Below are 21,662 nucleotides of genomic sequence, written 5' to 3' on the forward strand. Positions count from 1 at the left end.
GGGCGTGTCCAGCGACGCAAGAAAGTTAAGAAAAGTTTAACTTTATGCAAATGTCGACCGAATTTTGGAACTACCAATGAGAACGAATCAGTGGAGTTCACGTTATCCTTCTCTCGTCAGTTACTGGCTTGGATGGTACTCATTTGTTTATGACAAGCAGATTTAGAAACGCCTCATTGAAAGCGACGTGCGACACACAGCGATAACATCGCTGGCTGTCTGAATGCGGCGTGAAGCTGACCCTTCCAGTGCTTGAGTAAACCTTCCATCTCTAGATCTGAAGAGACGGAACCTTGGCTTACTGCAGTAGGCCGGTTACTACTTGTCCCTTAACTCACGTGAACTAGGTAAAACTGTGAAGCAAACCCGTCTGGGCTTAACTAGAAATGCTGCAGAAGCCACCCCCTGAGAAGGTCTGGGTGGCATATAAGATATGAAACAACCAATAGGTTCTGACATATGAAGGTCTCAAAGTAATATCACAAAATGTGGGTTGGTAGTAATAACCCCACAGAGAACACACACATAGGAGCCCCACATAGGGGGCGCTATATGGACGCCAGGCCTTACACAGGTTACATGAATACAGCTGATGCTCTGCAACATCTGCTGCCAAAGGCGGTGGAAGAGTACCAAACTTCTTGTAAGCATTTATGGCACTAATTTAGCTCTCATGGCACTACTGTGTAGCACCAAATTAAACATGCAAGCCGGTGCTCAGTGTTTCACCGATTTGAGGAGAGGACACCAGCTTGACACAAACACTTCAAAATCTAGTAAACGTGTTTAGTAAACCTGCAGGTCTGCAGATGTCTGTCAACTAGGAACCACAAGTTAATGCCCAAGAGGATGCAACACTTCTCATGGAGGGAGCTTTCAAGTTAAGCAGGCATGGGATGTCCTGCATTTGATAAGCAAGGGCATTGGTGTCCTCTATTTAGAAGGGCATCCTCTGCTTGGTGACAGCTTTCCCTTTCTACTGACCACTGTAACAGCAAAGAGCTGGTCTGAGGTACTGAAGCTTTGTGTTCTGATGATGTACAAGCGCAGTGCACATACGGGACATATTAAACCTATGGCTGGGTCTGCCTCCCCTGCTTGCAGGATCACCACCTGATCTCTGAAAGGAGTGGTGGGAACCTTGTGCCTTGCCTGGGCCTTAGTGTTACGCTAGAGCAGGGGTTTTCAAACCTGTCTTGGAGGACCACTAACACTGCACATTTTGCATGTTTCCCTTGTGTGACACACCCCATTCAGTTACCTTACACACCCAGTTCAGGTCTTGCAGTCTCTACTAATGAGCTGAAGATTTAAACCAGGTGTGTCTAATAAGGGAAACATGGAAATTGTGCAGTAGGTCCTCCAGGACAGGTTTGAAAACCCCTGCGCTAGAGGCAGCAGGACCAAACTGGAGGCACGAATCGTCGACCGAAAATGCATGAAGGTTTCCTACCCAATGCAACCAGGATCAGAGTTATCATAGAGAGAAACTTGATACTCACTGACTGCAAAGCCTCAGAGGGAGCTCCCTGGAGAGCTTTCAGCACCATGGAGAGGTCCCATGGAGGAATAGAGGGGGGCCGTAAGGGTTTTAGCTGTCGGGCACCCCTCAAAAATCTAATAACCAGGTCGTGCTGACCCACTGACCTGCCGTTTATCGAGGCATGGTGAGGGAATATGGGAGCAATGTCTTTCTTAATGGTGGAGGGGTACAGCTGCTTGCAGTAAATCACTTAGAACCTCTGCACCCTGTTCAGAGACCATATGTGGGGGTTCCGCAGGTCGGGATGCGGGGGTGCCATATTGTGCCCCCTTCCTGAGAAAAAGGGTCTTTCCTCTCGACCATGTCGCAGAAAAGGCCCGTCTGAGAAATCGGAGCATTCCTATCGACCTCCTTTAGGTCCGTGAGATACAGCCAGAGATGGCATTCCTGGACGACTAGCTTGGACATCGCACGACCAACAGCCTGTGCAGTGTCCTTAGTCACAAGGAGTGCCAGGTCAGTAGTCACACAAAAGTCGGAAAAAAGACAGCTGAATCGTGAGAATGGCTGTCTTTAAAAAGACACAAATTTAACTTGCGTTGCTCTTTTAGGGAAAAACACTCTGTTTGGCTGGTGAAGTGATGAAACACAGAACGGGGGGCAACTCACACACGCAAACTCATAAGAAGTAGAGAGTTGACTGCCGGCTTTCGAAGCAAAATAGCTGATTTGGTATTGCACCTGCCTCTCATTTTATACCCGCGATGCCAGCAGATGCAAATACTGCCTGCCAATGTTCATTGGCGTTTTGCAAGTTTCTCGATGTTTTCAATTCCTAAGGGGAACTGAGAGCATTATGAACCCCAGATTATCAGATCAACGCAATTATTACATTTAAGGCCCGGAAATAAAGGAAAGACGTTGTTTAAATAATTAATGTGCCTGCAATTGTTCAATCTTCATTTCATGAAGCAGCGAGAATACAATTGGTGCTAAAAAAAATAACAAAAGAGCAATTTTATTCCATATTATTTTCTCTTCTTTGTCAGCCTCTGGCTGTAAGCACATACAAGTGAATTGGGAAGGTGCGGATGCACAGCACAGCACAACAGGCTGGAAAACAGCACAACATGTATTGTAGCATTGGACAAAAGCACTCAATGACCCCTCTAGACATTAATTATGCCTATGTTCGCGTGGAGCTAGATGCAGGAGCATGTGTGTTGGGAACACACATCGGAGACTGACAGAAAAAAAATTAAGAAATGAAGAAAGGTGTTAAGATTTGTTTAGTCCGTGTTTTGGTCTGCCATCTTTAAGAGACTGTTGATCTTGATTTAATGAAATATTCAGTTTAATTTCTATTTTAGAAACTATTCCTTATTTTTACATACATATCTGTTGGTGTTACTGTGTTCAAAATGCATCTTTAAACTTATATTCAGTATGAGTAAAATACTCATAAGAGTTGTTTTTGCATTAAGGTATCTGTACTTTTACTCAAGTATGGTTTTCAGGTACTCTTTACACCTCTGCCTTTGTATTGTAGGAGATATGGGAAACGTTGTGGGCTAACCGTAGGTGTAGTGAGTAACAATACGTTGTGAGTTACCCAGGTGTAGGTTGTTGATGATGCTGGGCAGCACTTGGGCCCTCTCCATCATAGCCCCCTGCCACTTCATCACGATTGCCTCGGAGTCTTTATTGCCTAGGAAACAGTTTGAGTGTCCTCTTTCTATGTCTGTCTGTCTGTCTATGTGTTTTATTCCGTCTACATCTCAATCACACTCATTCCCGGAGCCCATCTGTAAGGGTGGGAGGTGTAGTAGGGGTGACATCACTATAGAGCCAATATTCTTCTGGTCACGATCTCCATGGCATTTACAGCATGAGGTCATTTACACACACACAAGCACGCGCTCACACACACACACACACACACACACACACACACACACACACACACACACACACACACACACACACACACACACACACACACACACACACACACACACACACACACACACACACACACACACACACACACACACACACACACACACACACACACACACAAAAGAACTGAATAACACCATCTGACTAACAGATTTTGAGCCAGGTTTTAGTTGTAATGCTTTACATTTGAAATGGATTGCAATTCATACATGCATTTGGCTTTTTCTAAAGTGACTGACAGTGTCATTTTTTTTCAGTTGTATGCATTCTTCATTGGCAAGTATGACACCTGTGATTTCAGCAAAAACAGTACCTATAACACCTCTAACCAAAATCAAGTCATTACGAGATGGCAAGTATGATTGACCTATGGCTAAGCCACGCCCCCAAACGCGATGAGCCAATCACAGTGCGCATAGCTAACCTTATACACCTCGGACATTCTCTGCTTACACGTCCATTAAAATGCATTGCATTTTTTTGTTGTTGTTGTCATTTTAAGTTTAAAATGGTCAAACGGTGTGCATGGGATACATGCAATTCCGACACTAGGTATCCCGACAGGCTTGGCAACGTATTTTTTAATCTTTCCGAAGCCACATTTCAACCAAGAAAATGTTGAGTGTCTTCTCTGGATTAAGTTATGCGGTAGACCACAACGCCAACTAAACAAGGATAAATTAAACAAGGATGTCTACATCTGTTCTAAGCTAAGTCAACAACGTATTTGAACGTTATCTTTACCATCTCTAACGTAACGTTAGCCTAACATTAGAAAACGTTAACGTTAGCTTCTAGCTGCGTTGTACATCATGTCACATAGCTTCATTAACGTATCTGTAAATAACCGAGATAACAAATGTTATTTGTAATACCAATGTTGTGCTGAATGATTCATGTAAATACTGTAGCACCAAACTAACGGAGAGGTACTCTTGGTAAAGATGCTAAAAAGGCTTGTCCTATTTGCAACTTAGACCTGTACATATTTAATTTGATCATGATGGCATTGAGATGCGGTTTATTGTGTTTACCCGTGAAGATTTTCATTGACCTTCTCAACAATAAAATTACTAAAATAAACCTCCAATGCATAGTTAAGGCCCTTTTGGTGACTTTGAGATGATATATAGTCTTTCTGTCTCCAAAAATCATCAATCGCCTCCTGTGAAATGTCTCCTACTGTGAGAGCTGCCATAGCGCCTATCACCGAATGTTGATTGTTTGTCCGAGTTAGTGGATGGGGGGTGGCTTAGCCATAGGTCAGTTATATTGGCGACACATCATTCACTTCTTAGAACATATCAAATACCCATTATTTCTATTTCACTTGCTGCCCCATCTCCATTATGGCTGCCTGTCTTCACAATACTAATGACAATTTAAATGGACCATATGTGCATATTTTTTGCACTTGTACTACAGAAGTTGTTTAAAATTATTTAAATTGTATTTTTTACCACTGTAAGAAAAACCCTTGTACGCCCTGAATTAAACCGAGTGGGAGGTGCAGTGTGGGCCGTGTGTGAGTTTATGCACATGTTTACGTGTCTATTAATCATAAAAAGAGATATTGAGAATAAACACCTTCAATGAGGCAATGCAGCGGTAAGATAAGGTGTGCGGTTGTGCGTCTGCGTCAGGGAGGATGGGGGTAAGTGAGGGAGTTGAAATGAAGGGATCTTGCTGTTGCCTGGCTACCGGCGGGAGCTGTTCAGTCGCTCTTGTCTCCAGCCACCTCTCCCACACGAGCAGCCTGCATCAGTCAATGAGTACTGCATGTGCTCTCTTTCTCACCCCCACTTCTACACTTACACGCATACGTGCTGTTTTGCTAACGCAGAGCCACGGTCGGCTTTGCATCTGTGAATGGGAGAGGAGAGCAGACATGGAAAGCCTGTGCTGGTTTAGCACATATCACAATGAACCAAAGGTAGGAGAAGCGTGGCGTCTTTTAACCATCTGGTGTAGCTGTGTCCCTTTAGATGTAAAGAAGAGAGTTGACACACTGCTAGAGATGTGGATGTTTTTCTCCAATGTCACACAGGATGTGTTCTTGCTTTCAAATACAGATTGACGCGGCTCAGCCAAACTGAACATAACGTGTGAGTCACAAGACACTTTTAACAGTTGAAGTGTTTTTAACTTGACATGGTGTTTTAAAATGCTGCACTCATGGTGCATGGAAATTGGGGTGAAATGGTGAGATGTGTCGCAAAGATGTCTGTCCAGCTAACGTTTACAGAAAATAAATAAAAAACAGACCAGAGGGATGCTAGCAGACATCTGATGTGAACGGCCCCCTTTACCAAGCAGGCTGATGTTTACAGTATCACATTTAAAGCATCTACCAGTGCATTAAAGCAAATGAATGCTGAAAACCCTGTTGTATGTTTTCTCTTGAATTCTGAGAACAGTGGACAAGTCATGAATTCTCAATGGTGTCATAATCCTCATAGGTATCACTGACGTCTCTGTGTCCAGGTAAAGATGTCTCAGGTGAAGCAGGTCGGCCTGTTGGCTGCTGGATGTCAGCCCTGGAATAAAGATGTGTGTGCTGCCAGTGGGGACAGGTTTGCATATTGTGCCACACTCGCCATATATGTGTACCAAGTAAGTGCCGTGTGCAGATCCTCTTGAACTTTTTGATTGCGGAGAAATGATTTTGTTTCAAGCTGTGTTTAAAGTGTATGTAAAATAGTTCTGAGTGCCTCTGATTGAAGTCTCTTTTTTTAGCTTGATCACAGATACAACGAGTTTAAACTGCGGGCAATCATGTCTGAACACAAGAAGACCATCACAGCCATATCATGGTGCCCACACAACCCTGATATGTTTGCCAGTGCCAGCGCAGATAACCTGCTCATCATCTGGAATGTGGCTGAGCAGAAGGCTGTTGCACGCCTGGATAACACTAAAGGTATCACTACTTACTTGTAAATGTACTTACCTTGTATCTGACGATTACTTGTGTCACTAATTGTTATGCAATCTCAGAAAAAAAGGTACAAAAATTGTCACAGGTGCAGTAACTCTTCAAAAAGTACACCGTTGTAAATAAAAAGGTGCATATTGTTACCTCACATATACTGGTACCTTTGTCGTTTGTGCTCTAAATATTTCTAAATGGATATTCATATGCGTCTCAGGTATCCCAGCCTCCATAAGCTGGTGCTGGAATGCTGGTGACAGTGTTGCATTTGTATCCCATCGTGGTCCTCTGTACGTATGGACCATCTCTGGGCCTGACTCAGGAGTCACAGTGCACAAGGAAGCCCACAGTTTCCTTTCGGATATCTGCTTGTTCCGCTGGCATACACTGAAGAAGGGAAAAGTCGTGTTTGGACACACTGATGGAAGTCTGTCAATCTTTCAACCAGGTATGACCAGTGAGGTTTAGGATATGTTTTCTCTTGTACAGTCATTTTAAAACTGTGGTGAATGATCAGTGACATTTACAATGTAATATGCTACATCAGGAACATAAATGTGGGGAAGGGACAGCTCGCAAACCCGAAGCTCAAACATTTTGAGTGCCTGCTTCGTTTAAAGGGCACCTCTTGTCCGATTCACGATTTTTCATTGCCTTTGGTGTGTAAGTGTGTGTTAGTGCATGTTAACCATATGCAAAAGGTACAAACTCCAAAGTAAACGCCTACGCTAGTTATCTTCTCCAACGTAAATCTCTTTTCTTGGACTACAACAAACACACCGATTGTAGGCAACAGTTTACTTCCTGGAATTGGTGACATAGATAAGACCGACATTATCATAATTCCTCCCGCTTCAGACTCAGCCTGTAAGTTAACTCCTGATAGCATTGCATTGTGACCAAATTTTTTAAAACACATCACATTTCCAGCTGACATCAGAGGTATTCAGGCCAATCAGGAACACAGCGAATTTCACATAGATTTTATTTATCTATTTTAACGATTGTCTAAAGCGCACAGCGCACAGTCTAAACGGGTGTGTCCGATTCCACTTTTGCCAATTTAACGACGGGAAAAATGGTTTGAAAGCACACGCTCGAAAAGGGTTGTTCCTATTCTTATAATGAGTAATGGGTGTGTATTGGGCGCTGCAATAAACCAATGAGAGTCTTATCTCTCATCCCCTTTAAAAGCCAGTTGCGCTGGGGCTATGTGTAATCCCTATTTAGATGACAGACTTTGTAAACTTAAGTTTAAGAATAATGTTAAAAAATTTATTTTTATTGAAATTGTTATTTTTGGATTAAAACCTTTAAAAGACGTTTACTTTCAGTTATAGAAGTACAAATAGCGGGCTTTTAATTGCTGTAAATGTATTGATATCCTACATAATCATTGTAATCTCATAAAATAATTTGCAATTATGCAAGAAAATGTTTGTACTCTAAAAATACTTTATTTGTTACAAACAAGAGATAAAGAATTTACAAACGTGCGGAGAGCCGTTTCAGCACTCGGACAGCGCCATGAGTTTTTAAAAAGCATAACTTAAAAACGGTTCTGATCTCATCATATCCACAGGTACAGAGTCATCATATACAATAAATCTGTGGGGTGGCATTTAAAAAAACATTTTAAAATAGATGCATTTGTGTAAAGTTTACCAAATTTGTGTATTTACCAGGCTACAGGTGAAGCAGCTCTTTACGCCTTCTAACGTCTCATAATCGGTCCTCATTTATGTCCAGGAGATTAATAATAATCATTTACATTTTAATCTTTTAATCTTTCATGTTTAAAACCCTTTTTGTGCTGCTGTGCATCCATGTGTTTTAAGCAAACTCGCGTTATCGTCCCGTTTATAGACTCATGTTACTAACACGCTCATTAAATAACAAAAAAACATTATTGCGCCATTATTAATTGGTCAATGGCGTAGTCTATTTTAGTTGCCTCAAAATAGCAACACGCCAACAATGCGCCTGAACACACCTCGTTTTTAGACCAGAACGCCCATGGGTGCAAAATTTAGCGCAAAAGCATTTGCTATTTAAACAACGTGGCGCTAAACGTGAAAATTATCATTGCGCCAGGTTAAAACTAGCAAAAGACAGTTGCGTTGCGCATTGCGCTGCATTGCGCCGGGTGTATGATAGAGCCCAATGTGTTTTTGTAAGCATAAACTACACAAACACATTGTATAATACCAAATACACAAAATAACATTATTTTTACCAATGAAATAGATGCCCTTTAAAAAATGTAAAACAAAATGACACCGGTTACAAAAAGGAAGTCCTCAGATCTTCCAAGGTTTTCTCAATACTGTAAATGAGTGAATTATGTAATTTATATCAATTATGAGGTACTACATAAGGGAAAAGTAGTTTTGAAACACTGGATTATCTTACTTTTCGGGCCTGAGGAAGAGGGGGCACCTATAAAAATGTTGTCCAGGCTTTATGAATTTTATTTGTTGCTAATGTCTGAGCTCTTTAACTCTTTAAACAAAACAAATCATATTGACCTTATCTGTGATTTATGAGAACATTTTATCAAAATTTGATTTCAGTCATTGATTTCACTTTAATTTTAATCTTTATTTTCACAGAATGTTCTTTACATTATATAGGAAAATTTTATGTAGTAAGACGCCTTAAATAAACTATTATATGAGTTTATAATTGAGAACTGTGTTAGACTACTTGACTACAGTAAACTGTGTTGACTACTACAGTACTACTAAACTACTACAGCAAACTGTACAATAAATGGTAGTTACAATCTGTTCTTTGTTTCTATGTCTTTGAAATCACCTGGGACCACTAAAGGCCTCATTTTGTAATTGCCTGGCATCTCTTAATCACCTCAGGTTCCAAGAATCAAAAGCATGTGCTGCGACCTGAGTCCTTAGAAGGCACAGATGAAGAAGATCCAGTCACAGCACTAGAGTGGGATCCTCTCAGCACAGACTACCTGCTGGTGGCTAACATGCACAATGGCATCAGACTGTTGGATTCTGAGTCTCTGTCCTGCATTACTACCTTTAGTTTCCCAAGCGCTGCTGCTTCCGTGCAGTGCCTGGCCTGGGTGCCCAGCGCTCCAGGCATGTTTATTACAGGAGGTAAGATAAACACTCACACACAAACACACACACACACACACACACACACACACACACACACACACACACAAACACACACACATAAAGAAACTGAACTTTTTTAAAGACTTTTATATCATATATTTACATGTTTTTATCAATTAAAAAAATACCTAGGCTATATTGGGTAAGGTAGGGTGACCATACGTGCCATTCTTCCTGGAAGCGTGCTGGCCAGGATTTCGGGTTCGTCACCGGAAGTCGTATTTGTCAACAGCATACGTCATAGAGGATTATTAGGGGCCAAGCACCGAAGGTGCTGAGGCATCTATTGGAATTGTACTTTCTTCTTCTTCTTAGCCATTGGTGTCTATGGCAGCCCTATAAACCGTATGTAGGAAAATGATGAAATTTGGCACAGTTGTAGTGGTGGTCATAAATAGTCATGTGGCCAAAAGTGGGGTCTCTAGCACTAACTCTATAGCGCCACCAGCAGTGCAAAAATTCAATGTTTAACCTGTAATAACTGCTGATCCAGTTAATCTATGAAAATTTTAATTAGTACACGTGATTGCTCTCATCACGCTTATAGTTTTTAATACCTTACAGTAAGACTCCACCCATTACAGTAGCGTCCATTTTGAAATGTGCAGTATTTAGTTTTTTCGCTACTACTCCTTCAAAATTGGTTCAATTGTTATGAAATTTGGCACAGGTGATCTTTGGAGTGAGCCGCATGGAAATGACTGAACAGAATTTTTATATTTATCTTTATTCAAAAGTAATAAATGCGTGAACTTGCAAAATTGGTTCTGAAGCTGTATCTCGACCTTTCTTTGATCAATCGAAATGAAATTTGGTACACTCCTTGTTGACCATAAACTGGGGGCCCTTGCCAAATTTGGTGACAGCGCCACCTATGGGTCATGAGATATGAAAAAAGGCTATTTTTGAATTGTTTGTCAGAAAATTATGATTGTGGTGTCTACGGATTCCTTGGCTCATGCCGCATCTGTGGATGTGTATTATGCCTGTCCATTTTGAAATTTGTCATAATTGCTATAACTTTTGAAGTATTGGATATATCAGCGCACAAATCGGTAGGGAGCTTCGGCATGATGTCCCGAGGGTACCTGGGAAGTCAGAGTACGGCGCCACCTAGGGGTTATAAACTATAACAGTTCTTATAGAACTGCTTATAACTTCTGAATACTTTGTCTGATATTCAATTTCATTTTTGTGAAATTGCATTCACTGGTTTATGCCAATTGCACCGATACCTCATTTGTCATTTTCCATCGTTCTGTTCATGTGTTATTGTAAGGCATATGGTCAATGATTTTTACAAATTTTGTTTATTTTATGCCAGGTTCTGCTCGTATAATGTTTGGAGCAATCCGCACAGAAATGACTGAACAGTTCCCTTTCAATACGGTTCACTTCGCATTGCGTCAGTTTGCTGACGCTATGGGGGAAACTCCTGTTTACTCCGTGATTGAAGCCTATTGGTTAACGTCTGTAGAAAATACAGACCAATGACGTTTGAGCCCGCGCGGGGGCGTGGCACACGTCCCTATATAAGCCGGTGAAATACGTCAAGAGCTCTTTACTTTTCTCCTTCAGCGCGAACCTTCTCGCTGCTCCGAAGAAGAAGCCCTTACTCGCCGTCGATCCAAGCACTGCAGCGGACTACAACACACCAGCGTGTTCCCCTGCCGCTTTCCGGTGAGCCTAAAAAAGAGTTATCTAAAAGAGCAGAAGCGCGTTGAGATAATGTCGCTTCGGCATTGCGGCTCCTGCCGAGCCCCTTTGCCTGTGGAGGATTTCCACAAGGAGTGCGTCATCTGTCTGGGTCCTGCCCACGCCGAGGCCGTACTCGCTGAGGCGGGCTGCGCCCACTGCGAGCTCCTTCCTATCGCGGTGCTGCGCTCCCGCCTCGAGATCTTTAAACGGAAGGCTTCCCGTGCTCTCCCACCTAAACAGCAGCGGAGCCGTGAAGCTGGAAGACGCCCTGAGACCGAGTCCACGCCGGCTCATCCCCCGCGTGCTCTGTCTCCCCGCCGTCACCCTGTCACCTTCGCCCATGAGGACCTACGCCCCCTGCCGAGTGCTAGCGGCATGGTTTCCTTTGGGTCCGGTGACAACTTGGAAGTGATGTCATCCTCTGAGGAGTTAGAGGATTGGGCGGCTTCGGATGACGACGCCCACGCAGCCGCCGCTGATGAACCTACCGAGTCGCGTCCTCACGACTCTGAGCTCATCCGCATCTTGACGCAAGCTACGGCGGAGCTCAATATTAAGTGTTCGCCGCCGTCAGAGCCTCAACTCAGCCGGTTGGACGAATGGTTTCTGCAGCCCGGGCGCCGTCAATCGTCCCGCCAACGGCAGGCGCCGTTTTTCCCTGAGGTTCACCAGGAGCTCACCAAATCTTGGCGTGCTCCCCACTCCACCCGAGCTCAGAGCGCCGTCTCCCACGTCCTCTCCGTAGTGGACGGCGCCGATGAACACGGCTACTCCAAGCTGCCGCCGCTCGAGGAAACTGTCGCCGCCCATCTCTGCCCGTCTTCAGCCGGCGGATGGAGGGCTAAGTTGAACCATCCGTCAAAGCCCTGTCGCCTGACATCGACCCTGGCGTCGAAATCTTACGCCGCCGACGGCCACGCTGCATCCGCTCTCCATACGATGGCGGTGCTGCAGGTATACCAGGCAAAACTCCTCCGTGACATGGACGAGACAGGTCCGGACCCGTCGACCTTTCAGAACCTGCGCAGCGCGACTGATCTGGCCCTTCGCGCCACTAAAGTCGCCACTCAGGCTGTAGGAAGAGCCATGGCCAGCCTGGTTGTTCTGGAGAGACATCTGTGGCTGAACTTGACGGAGATAAAGGACACGGATCGGGTTGCCCTTCTTGACTCGCCCGTGTCACCGTCGGGGCTCTTCGGCTCCGCTGTGGAGGGGTTCACCCAGAGCTTCACTGAGGCACAGAAATCGTCGCAGGCTATGCGACATTTTCTACCAAAACGATCTGCCTCAGCGTCTGAGACCGGCCGCCCAAAACCGCCGCCAGCTCAGCGCCCTAAGCCAGCACCAGCTCAGCCCCAGCAGAGAGCTGAACCGGAGGTCAAGCGCCAGCGTCCTGCACGACCGACTGGCCCGCCTCGACGCCGCGGTCCCCGTCCTCGGATTACGCTGGACCCGACGCCTGCGCCGCCTCCCTGAAGAGAGTCTGAGGAGGAAAAGAGGCTCTGGTCCCGCTTCGGCCGGCCCGCCCTCGAAAGTTCTGCGTGTTTCAGTCCCCTCGGGCGCTGGACACACCCTCGCTGTAACAGCGAAACACAAATTTTTACCTTTTCACAAAAAGAGCAAATTTCCTCCTCTGTACACACAAACACACACACACGGCTTAACGTCCATAAGCATATCGACGCTCGCCGTCAAATTTCACGTTTGGCAATCCACCCCCGGTATGCCGGGCTGGATTCTAAACGTAATCCAACACGGTTATTCACTTCAATTCGCCCGGAGACCACCCCGGTTTCGCGGCGTTCTCTACACCACTGTCCCAGACGATCGTATGCAGATCCTCAGGGAAGAGGTGCGTTCTTTATTACTAAAAGACGCGATAGAGACGGTCCCGGCGGATCAAAGCGAATCAGGCTTTTACAGTCGTTATTTTCTCGTTCCAAAGAAAGACGGCGGCCTCAGACCGATATTGGATCTACGCGTTTTGAATCGCGCTCTTGCCAAACGGCCGTTCAAAATGCTTACAGCCAGACGAATCATGGCGTTAATTCGACCGGGCGATTGGTTCATATCAGTGGATCTGAAAGACGCTTACTTTCACATTCCGATAGCGCCACGTCACAGGCCGTTCCTAAGATTCGCGCTCGACGGGACAGCATACCAGTACAAAGTTCTGCCCTTCGGATTATCTCTGGCACCACGCACATTTACCAAATGTGCGGATGCGGCTCTCGCCCCTCTCAGACAGAGCGGCATCCGCATATTGAATTACCTCGACGATTGGCTTATTCTAGCACAGTCATAGAGGGAAATTACTGCGCACAAGACCGTTGTACTCCAGCATTTGGAGAATTTGGGGTTCAAAATCAACCTCCAGAAGAGTTTACTCACCCCCACGCAGCGAATCGCGTTCTTAGGCACGACGCTCGACTCATTAAAGATGCGGGCATGGCTTACACAGGAACGCGCGCTCACGGTCAGACGCGAGGCGGCATCGTTCAAAGCGGGTTCACACCTCCCTCTCAAACGATTCCAAAAAATGCTGGGTCTGATGGCAGCAGCATCCCCACTAATACCGTTGGGAATGCTGTTCATGAGGCCGCTTCAGTTTTGGTTGAAAGCGAAAGTTCCGCCCCATGCTTGGTTGTCGGGCCGCTTATTAATCAAAATCACGTACAGCTGCGTGAAAGCGCTTTCGATATGGACATCCCCTCACCTTTTCCTCTCGGGCACGGAGCTCGGCTCCGTGAGCAGGAGGAAAGTGGTGACTACGGATGCGTCTGCGACGGGTTGGGGCGCTCACTGCGACGGCGAGCTCGCCTTCGGTGCGTGGAACAACCAGTTGTCTCAGCTACATATCAACCACCTCGAGATGTGGGCGGTTATCTTGGCGCTACGACACTTTCGACCGAAACTCCAACATCAACACGTTCTAGTGCGGTCGGACAGTATGACGGTGGTTTCGTTCATAAACCACCAAGGAGGGCTGAGATCTCGCCCCCTATCCAGGCTGGCGAGACGGCTTTTATTATGGGCTCACGCGAACGTACGTTCGTTGAAAGCGACTCACGTACCGGGTGTAGCCAATACGGGTGCAGACATTCTCTCGCGCAACGGTCCGCCGCCGGGAGAATGGAGACTGCATCCTCAGACGGTCGAGAGAATATGGACCGTCTTCGGCCGGGCGGAGATCGATCTGTTTGCGTCAGACGAGAACGCGCATTGCCCGATCTTCTTCTCGAGACACCACGATGCCCTGTCGCAAGCATGGCCGGCGTGTCTTCTGTATGCTTTTCCTCTGGTGGCTCTGTTACCACAGGTCCTTCAGAGGATAAGAGAGACGAAATGCGCGATAATTCTGGTCGCCCCGTTTTGGCACAACCAACCATGGCTCCCCGACCTATGGCAGCTGAAAACATCAGCACCATGGCCAGTACCGCTGAGGAAAGACCTCCTATCTCAGGCGAGAGGGACGATATGGCATCCACAGCCGGAGCTATGGAATCTACACGTTTGGTCTCTGAACGGCAACCATCACGCCTTTCAGGACGAGTGTTAAATACTCTAAATGAAGCTAGGGCCCCATCTACCAGGCGCCTTTAAGCTCAAAAGTGGTCTATTTTTTCTGACTGGTGCACGACGAAAGACCTAAACCCAAACACCTGTGAAGTGGAGCATATTCTCTCCTTTCTGCAGGAAATGCTGGACAGCGGTCGCGCGCCCTCGACGCTTAAAGTGTATGTGACGGCGATAACGGCGAATCACGCCCTTATCGCCGGTCGCACCGTGGGAAAACATGATCTCATCATTAAATTCCTCAGAGGCGCTCGCAGACTAAACCCACCGCGACCTAACACGGTCCCGTCTTGGGATCTGTCCACGGTCCTGAAAGTGCTGCGCGGCCCCCCTTTCGAGCCCCTCGAACAGGCTGACCTGCGCGCTCTCTCGTTTAAAACCGCTCTCCTCCTGGCGTTGGCATCGGTTAAACGAGTGGGCGATTTACACGCGTTTTCAATTGACCCGTCGTGTCTGGAATTCGGTCCTAACGATAGCAAAGTGATCCTTAGACCGAGAGCGGGATACATTCCTAAAGTTTTGACCACGCCATTTAGAGTTCAGGTGGTTTCACTTCTCGCCCTTCCGACGGCGGACGGCGAACAAACCCCGAACACGCTCTGCCCCGTCAGAGCGTTAAGAATATACACGGACCGTTCTGCCTCATACCGCAAGTCAGATCAGCTGTTCGTAAGCTTCGCACAACATTCCTTAGGTATGCCGCTCACTAAACAGAGGCTATCTAAATGGATCGTCGAAGCCATTGGTTTGGCTTACGCCTCCCTGAATGAACATTGTCCAGTTGGTTTAAAAGCTCACTCCACGAGGGGTATGGCTTCATCTTGGGCTTGGTCTACGGGGATTTCTATCGTTGACATTTGTAACGTGGCCGGCTGGTCCTCGCGGTCTACGTTTGTCAGATTTTATAGCCTGGATGTCCCTGCCTTACAAGCACAGGTCTTATCGGCTTAATGATTCACGCGACTGCGTTTCTGTAGGCCTTCACGGTGCGTTGCTAGCTCACCGTCATGGCTACCTATTAATAATTCATGCACAGCTCGCGGCGCGCTCAGGGAACCCGCCGTCTCGTGCTCTATTGTATATGCATCATGGTGCGTTTAGAAACTTCACTGTATGCGTATTACTGTTTCATATATGGTGCTTACACTTGCGCTCGCTAGAGCTATGTATATGCTGGGTTAGGGCCACATGCAGTGTCTCTCCGGTAAGGGCACCTCAGTCCGTTGTGTATGCACGGCGGGATGGGATTACGTTCCCCCATAGCGTCAGCAAACTGACGCAATGCGAAGTGAACCGTATTGAAAGGGAACGCTTAGGTTACTCACGTAACCCCGGTTCCCTGAAATAACGGGAACGAAGCATTGCGTCGCTGGCCGTGCTACAAACGTCTACGCAGCGAGTGTTATTCGGCTGCGCGCTTCAGTCGAATAATAATGAGCTCTTGACGTATTTCACCGGCTTATATAGGGACGTGTGCCACGCCCCCGCGCGGGCTCAAACGTCATTGGTCTGTATTTTCTACAGACGTTAACCAATAGGCTTCAATCACGGAGTAAACAGGAGTTTCCCCCATAGCGTCAGCAAACTGACGCAATGCTTCGTTCCCGTTATTTCAGGGAACCGGGGTTACGTGAGTAACCTAAGCGATTTTTCTGGCACCTAGGAATTTTTTTGAGAAATTCCCTTTGTAAAGTTGATTGTGCCTGTGACGTTGTCTATTTGTCATAGTTAATTACTGTATATTACATTTTATAGCGTTACTCTACAGAATGTTCTTCTTTTCTTCAATCTTACTTAAGCTTTTTGATTCTCATATACATTGTATTTCTTTTATTTCTGCTCTGCAGTGTCATTTCTGCATCTTTGGTGATTGGCATATGTCTTTGCTTGCATCTCTGTAAGCTCTTTTCTGCTGCCCCTTGAACTGTGTCAACTGAGTGGCGCATCTAGTAAATCACATGCAAAGAGATTCTTAGTTCTTGGATTCGAATCCCTCCTGAAGCAAGTGTTAATTTCTTCTATTAACGTTTTGTTCTTTCTCACCTATTCTTCTCAACCTGTCTGTAGTTCACATATGTTCTATTTTTGCCATGTTTTCGGTTGCTTCTCTGCACTGCAGTGGTTCTGCTCTGTGATTGCTACGCTTTGGGTTCTTTGTTGCGCCTTGTATTCTTGATGCACCTTGGGTGCTCAATGCGTTGTATGTTTCTTGCTGTGCTTTGGGTGGTCATTGCGTTAAAGGTGCTTGGCCCCGTATCGCTGCTTGCAGCTATATTTATTATTATTAAAGAAAAGCAACCGTTACATTTAGAGGCAAGAATGAAACTAAGATTGTATGTTTTATGTTTTTAACTGAATGGCGTATGCGGTCAACAAATACGACTTCCGGAAGACGCAACGAAATCCTGTTCAGGACGCGTCTGGGAAGAATGGCACGTATGGTCACCCTAGGTAAGGTGACCATATTTTTGTCAGAGTCCTAGTTCACTGGTTAAAATGTCCTTGAAATCTTATGTGTTATTGTCTATGAATTTAAAAATGAGGACAAGACCTTATTGAATGTTTTTGACTTTTTATTGTTGTGGTTTTATAAGTAACAGAACACCAAAAAACGGGGTTGTCCCGGAAAACGGGGGCATCTGGTCACCTTAACATTGGGGCTTCAATTGATGCATTTAGAGCCAATTAAGTAGACAAGAAATGTATTGTACTTATTTTTTTACTGTTATGGTAATTTATATAACTAGTAAGAACTAGTAAATATATTTAAACATATTAAATATGTTTTGATAAATAGATAATTATTTTTGTGATTTTCTTAGTTGATATTTTCTTTATACTATTTTAAGCTGGAACTGAACCAAGACTATCTCACCCACATATTAAAAAGTCTTTATACCATTGATTTAATGATATGTTGTTACTACTTATGAAATCATTAGACTCTCAAGTTGGTGTGTTGAGAATATGGAATGTATCGAGAGTGACACCGCTGGATAACTTCAAGCTTAAGAAAACCGGCTTTCATGCACTTCATGTATTAAACTCTCCGCCTGCAAAGAAATGTATGTATTTTACGTTTGCCATTTAGCATTTATGTGTCTTTTTATGTCACAGTAATTCAATACATTTTGTTGTTTTGTCCCTCTTAGCATTTAGCTCAAATTCCCCTTCCAAGAATCACTACACTTCCTCCACTAGTGAGGCTGTGCCTCCACCGACTCTTTCACAGAATCAGGCCTTCTCCCTCCCGCCCGGTCACGCTGTCTGCTGTTTCATGGATGGAGGGGTGGGACTGTATGATATGGGCACCAAAAAGTGGGATTTCCTGCGTGATCTGGTATGATCTGTTGGGTAACTTTTATTTGTTTTTCTTTCTGAGTAAAGGTAACATACAGAGTTAACACACTAAATAAACTGAAAAACTTTTAGTTTTGAAGCTTTATATAAGCACCTCATAAAGGACATATTTATATTAGTTATCCTGCTTTTGAAAAGGTGCAGATTTTAAAGGTCATCTGATCAGTTTCTCTAAGAGTGCATGTTGTTTAGTCAGACAAAGACTGTTGCTTTGATTGTTGTTTGTGAAAATAAAAATGCAATATAACCTTTTTTCCCTGTAATTAAGTTCGAAATATTAGTTGTTTAGCCTTTGAATTGTTAAATGAAAAAAAATCTGACTTTTTCCATGTTTAAGTGCTATAATTGGGTCCCAAGTGCTTGTATCAACCTCGAAAATATGAGTTTGCTCATTTGCATTTAAAAGGACACACCCAAAAACGACACATTTTTCTCACACCTATAAAGTGGCAATTTTTAACATGTTATAATAAATTATATATGTGTTATTTTAAACTAAAACTTCACATACGTACTCTGGGGACACCAAGTAATTATTTGACATCTTATAAGGTTCTTGTGAAATGTCCCGTTTAAAAACTAATGCGCAACTAAGGTGGTAGTGTGATCATGAATGTGCAGTCCTTTGGGTGTTTTCTGAAATCTGCATCTGAGCTCTTCATATATGTATATGTCCAGGGTTGTAGTCGAGTCCAAGCCGAGTCCGACTCGAGTCCACGTCAATCACGCTGTGTTAATTGAATTTATTGATTTCACCTGCAGTGTGTTAAAGTAACATTGAAGCAGTGTTAGAGTCAATTGGATTCTTAAATGTTCATTTAAGTGATGATTTTTTGATTATTAAAGACACCTGATAATGAGCAGAATCACTGAAGGAAAGAGAAACACAAGAACTACAAATGACTTTCAGCCACTGCCTTAGATAAAATCAACTCAAAAGACATTAAATCTCTATTATTACCAAACAGGCTGTTCTTATTTCTGTCATCTGTCTTTGTCTGATTAAAAAATAACAGAGTTTAAGATGTTGATGTTTTATTGAAAATGTTTGGTCACCATTATTGTGATCAGCGTTTCCTTTAGTTGGACAGTTTGACTCTTTGTTTCATGTTGTCTTTTAAAAAAACACATACATTTTTGCAAAGAAAGTTAAAAATAAAAAGCTATCATAGCTTATGTGAAAGAAAAATGCTTTGTTTGTTTTGTCTGTTATTTTATTTGTATATAGTTTTTTTTTTTTCAATTAAAATGAAGGAAAATTTTCAAAATGAAGAATGCAAAAAATCAGGTGTTTATAAAATCTCATTTTTTATACATTGGGGAATTTTCAATTCAATTTTCAACACACACCCAGATATCAAGAATCGGCACATGAATCCACATGAGTGGGTCTCAGAATGCATTGCAACATAAATTATGTCACCATGATTTTGATTCATGAGCCGATTCTTGATATCTGGCTGTGCAATGAAAAAAATTCCCCAATGTTAAAACAAAATGAGACTTATAAACACCTGATTTTGTCATTCTTCATTTCAGTGATTTTTACTCACACTATAAGAAGAAAAATAAAAAAAATAAAAAATCACTTTTAGTGAAAGACAAAATTAACAAAGGATTTTTACATAAGCTATGATATATTTATTTCTAACTTTCCTTGCAAAATTTTTTTTTTTTTTACAAAGACAACTACTTGGAACAAAGAGTCAAACTGTCCAACTAAAGGAAACAGTGATCACAATAATGGTGACCAAACATTTTCAATAAAACATAAACTCTGTTATTGGACTCAAGTCGGACTCGGCTTGGACTCGACTACAACCCTGATATATGTATATTTCCATACATTTTCATACTTTTCTAGATTTTTGTCTTGTAAAGACTTAAAAAAAACTATGTCCAGGCCAAGCAGTCAACAAGTTATTTTGTGGGAGAGACACATTCAGAGCCTTTATTTTAGCCAGACAACCCCATTCAGCTTTCATCCAGATCTAAAATATTTGCAATTCTTTGACTTTGAATTAAAGTTTGAATTATGATTTTATTTAATTACATTAAACTAAAGTATTTTTAGCTGTAGCTTTCTGCTTTTATTTTTTTTAAAAACTATTAACTTGCACTTAATAAATCAACATCTGTCAGTCAGAATTAAGAGTTTAACAATAGGCATTTACATTTAAATATACAATCTTGAAAATGCTGGGTTATTTTCAACCCAGCGCTGGGTCAAAAGGGAATTTCAGAAATTAACTGAAATTCCACTGAAAATAACCCAGCATTTTTTCGAGTGTATGCATTTAGCAGAAACTTTTATTTAGCAAATGTTTTATCCAAAGTGACTTACAAAGATTAGGAAACAATAAACCATAGCATGGCATAATTATGATTTGTATGATTTGAATATTTCTTGCAGGGTCATGTTGAAACCATCTTTGACTGTAAATTTAAGCCAGATGATCCAAACCTTCTAGCTACAGCTTCATTTGATGGGACGATAAAGGTGTGGGACATAAACACTTTAACTGCTGTATACACATCACCTGGCAATGAGGGAGTGGTTTACTCTCTGTCCTGGGCCCCTGGTAAGAATGAGACACAGCAATCACTCTGAACAAAAGCTTGTGTTAACAATATACTGCAGATTTAGACAGATTATGTTTTAAGGATATAAGCAAAGCTAATGAAAAAAACTGTCTTCTTTATTTTTCACTGAAACCAAAAGGAGACTTAAACTGCATAGCAGGAGCCACATCCAGGAATGGTGCCTTTATTTGGGACGTGAAGAAGGGGAAAATGATCACAAGATTTAATGAGGCAAGAGAACTGGTTCATATTTTTTGTTTGTCTAAATATAATCCAGACAGTGCTCACACAGATTTCATATTTAATTCTAAATCGATCTATCTGTATATTTAATTAAATTCTATATTTGAATAGTTTGGTTCCAAAATGCGCTATTTAAAAAGATTGTTACGGGCCAAAATCAGTGGTGTATCCGGTCAATATTAAAAAGTTAATTCTTCATTTTATCCATAATCTTATGTCTGCCATCTTTTCTCCTGCGAAACTGCGACAAACACCAGTCCTCTTTCTCACCGGAATGCAATAAATCCGCTTAACCAATCACAGCGCACCATTCCACGCATTGTAAACAATAATGGCGGGACTTTGAATACACACAGAATCCTAGTTTTTCTCGTCTACTTTGTACTCAACTTTATGATCAACAAACAATAACATAATACTTTTGATGGCATTGATAAACCTTTGGTGGTTTTCTGTGGCAGGGAAGAAACGTAAGCCATCAAAATCAAATAATTTACATGAGAGGGACTTGGGCGAAGGAAAAAATGCCAGCTGTTGCTTGTTCTCACACGACAGCATCAAGCTTCTGTCATGCGAACACATTGATCTCAGGGGATCTTATGAAAAAATGTGCATTATTTTGGAAAAGTCAACGAAAATCGAGCAGGACCAAAACATTTTACAGCTGATCGCTGTCAAA

General features: G+C 43.3%; 1 protein-coding gene across 6 annotated transcripts in view; it reads left to right on the forward strand.

The window, feature by feature from the left end:
* wdr17 (WD repeat domain 17) overlaps window positions 1–21,662 on the forward strand; it is a 38,813-nt gene that overhangs the window by 5,754 nt on the left and 11,397 nt on the right. For 2 of the 6 annotated variants that reach the window (XM_065265416.2, XM_073814255.1), the window contains exons 2-9: window positions 5,927–6,055; window positions 6,179–6,362; window positions 6,592–6,822; window positions 9,248–9,499; window positions 17,740–17,862; window positions 17,950–18,137; window positions 20,571–20,739; window positions 20,880–20,971. In XM_065265416.2, coding sequence (XP_065121488.1) covers window positions 5,933–6,055; window positions 6,179–6,362; window positions 6,592–6,822; window positions 9,248–9,499; window positions 17,740–17,862; window positions 17,950–18,137; window positions 20,571–20,739; window positions 20,880–20,971 — 1,362 coding nt within the window. In that variant the 5' untranslated portion in view covers window positions 5,927–5,932. Of the gene's footprint in view, window positions 1–5,082; window positions 5,376–5,489; window positions 5,548–5,926; window positions 6,056–6,178; window positions 6,363–6,591; window positions 6,823–9,247; window positions 9,500–17,739; window positions 17,863–17,949; window positions 18,138–20,570; window positions 20,740–20,879; window positions 20,972–21,662 lie in introns of those variants that run through there. The other 4 variants (XM_065265417.2, XM_065265418.2, XM_065265414.2 and 1 more) reach the window with 4 other exon arrangements.

The sequence above is a fragment of the Paramisgurnus dabryanus genome, chromosome 4 (genome assembly GCF_030506205.2).
Source record: "Paramisgurnus dabryanus chromosome 4, PD_genome_1.1, whole genome shotgun sequence".
NCBI lineage: Eukaryota > Metazoa > Chordata > Actinopteri > Cypriniformes > Cobitidae > Paramisgurnus > Paramisgurnus dabryanus.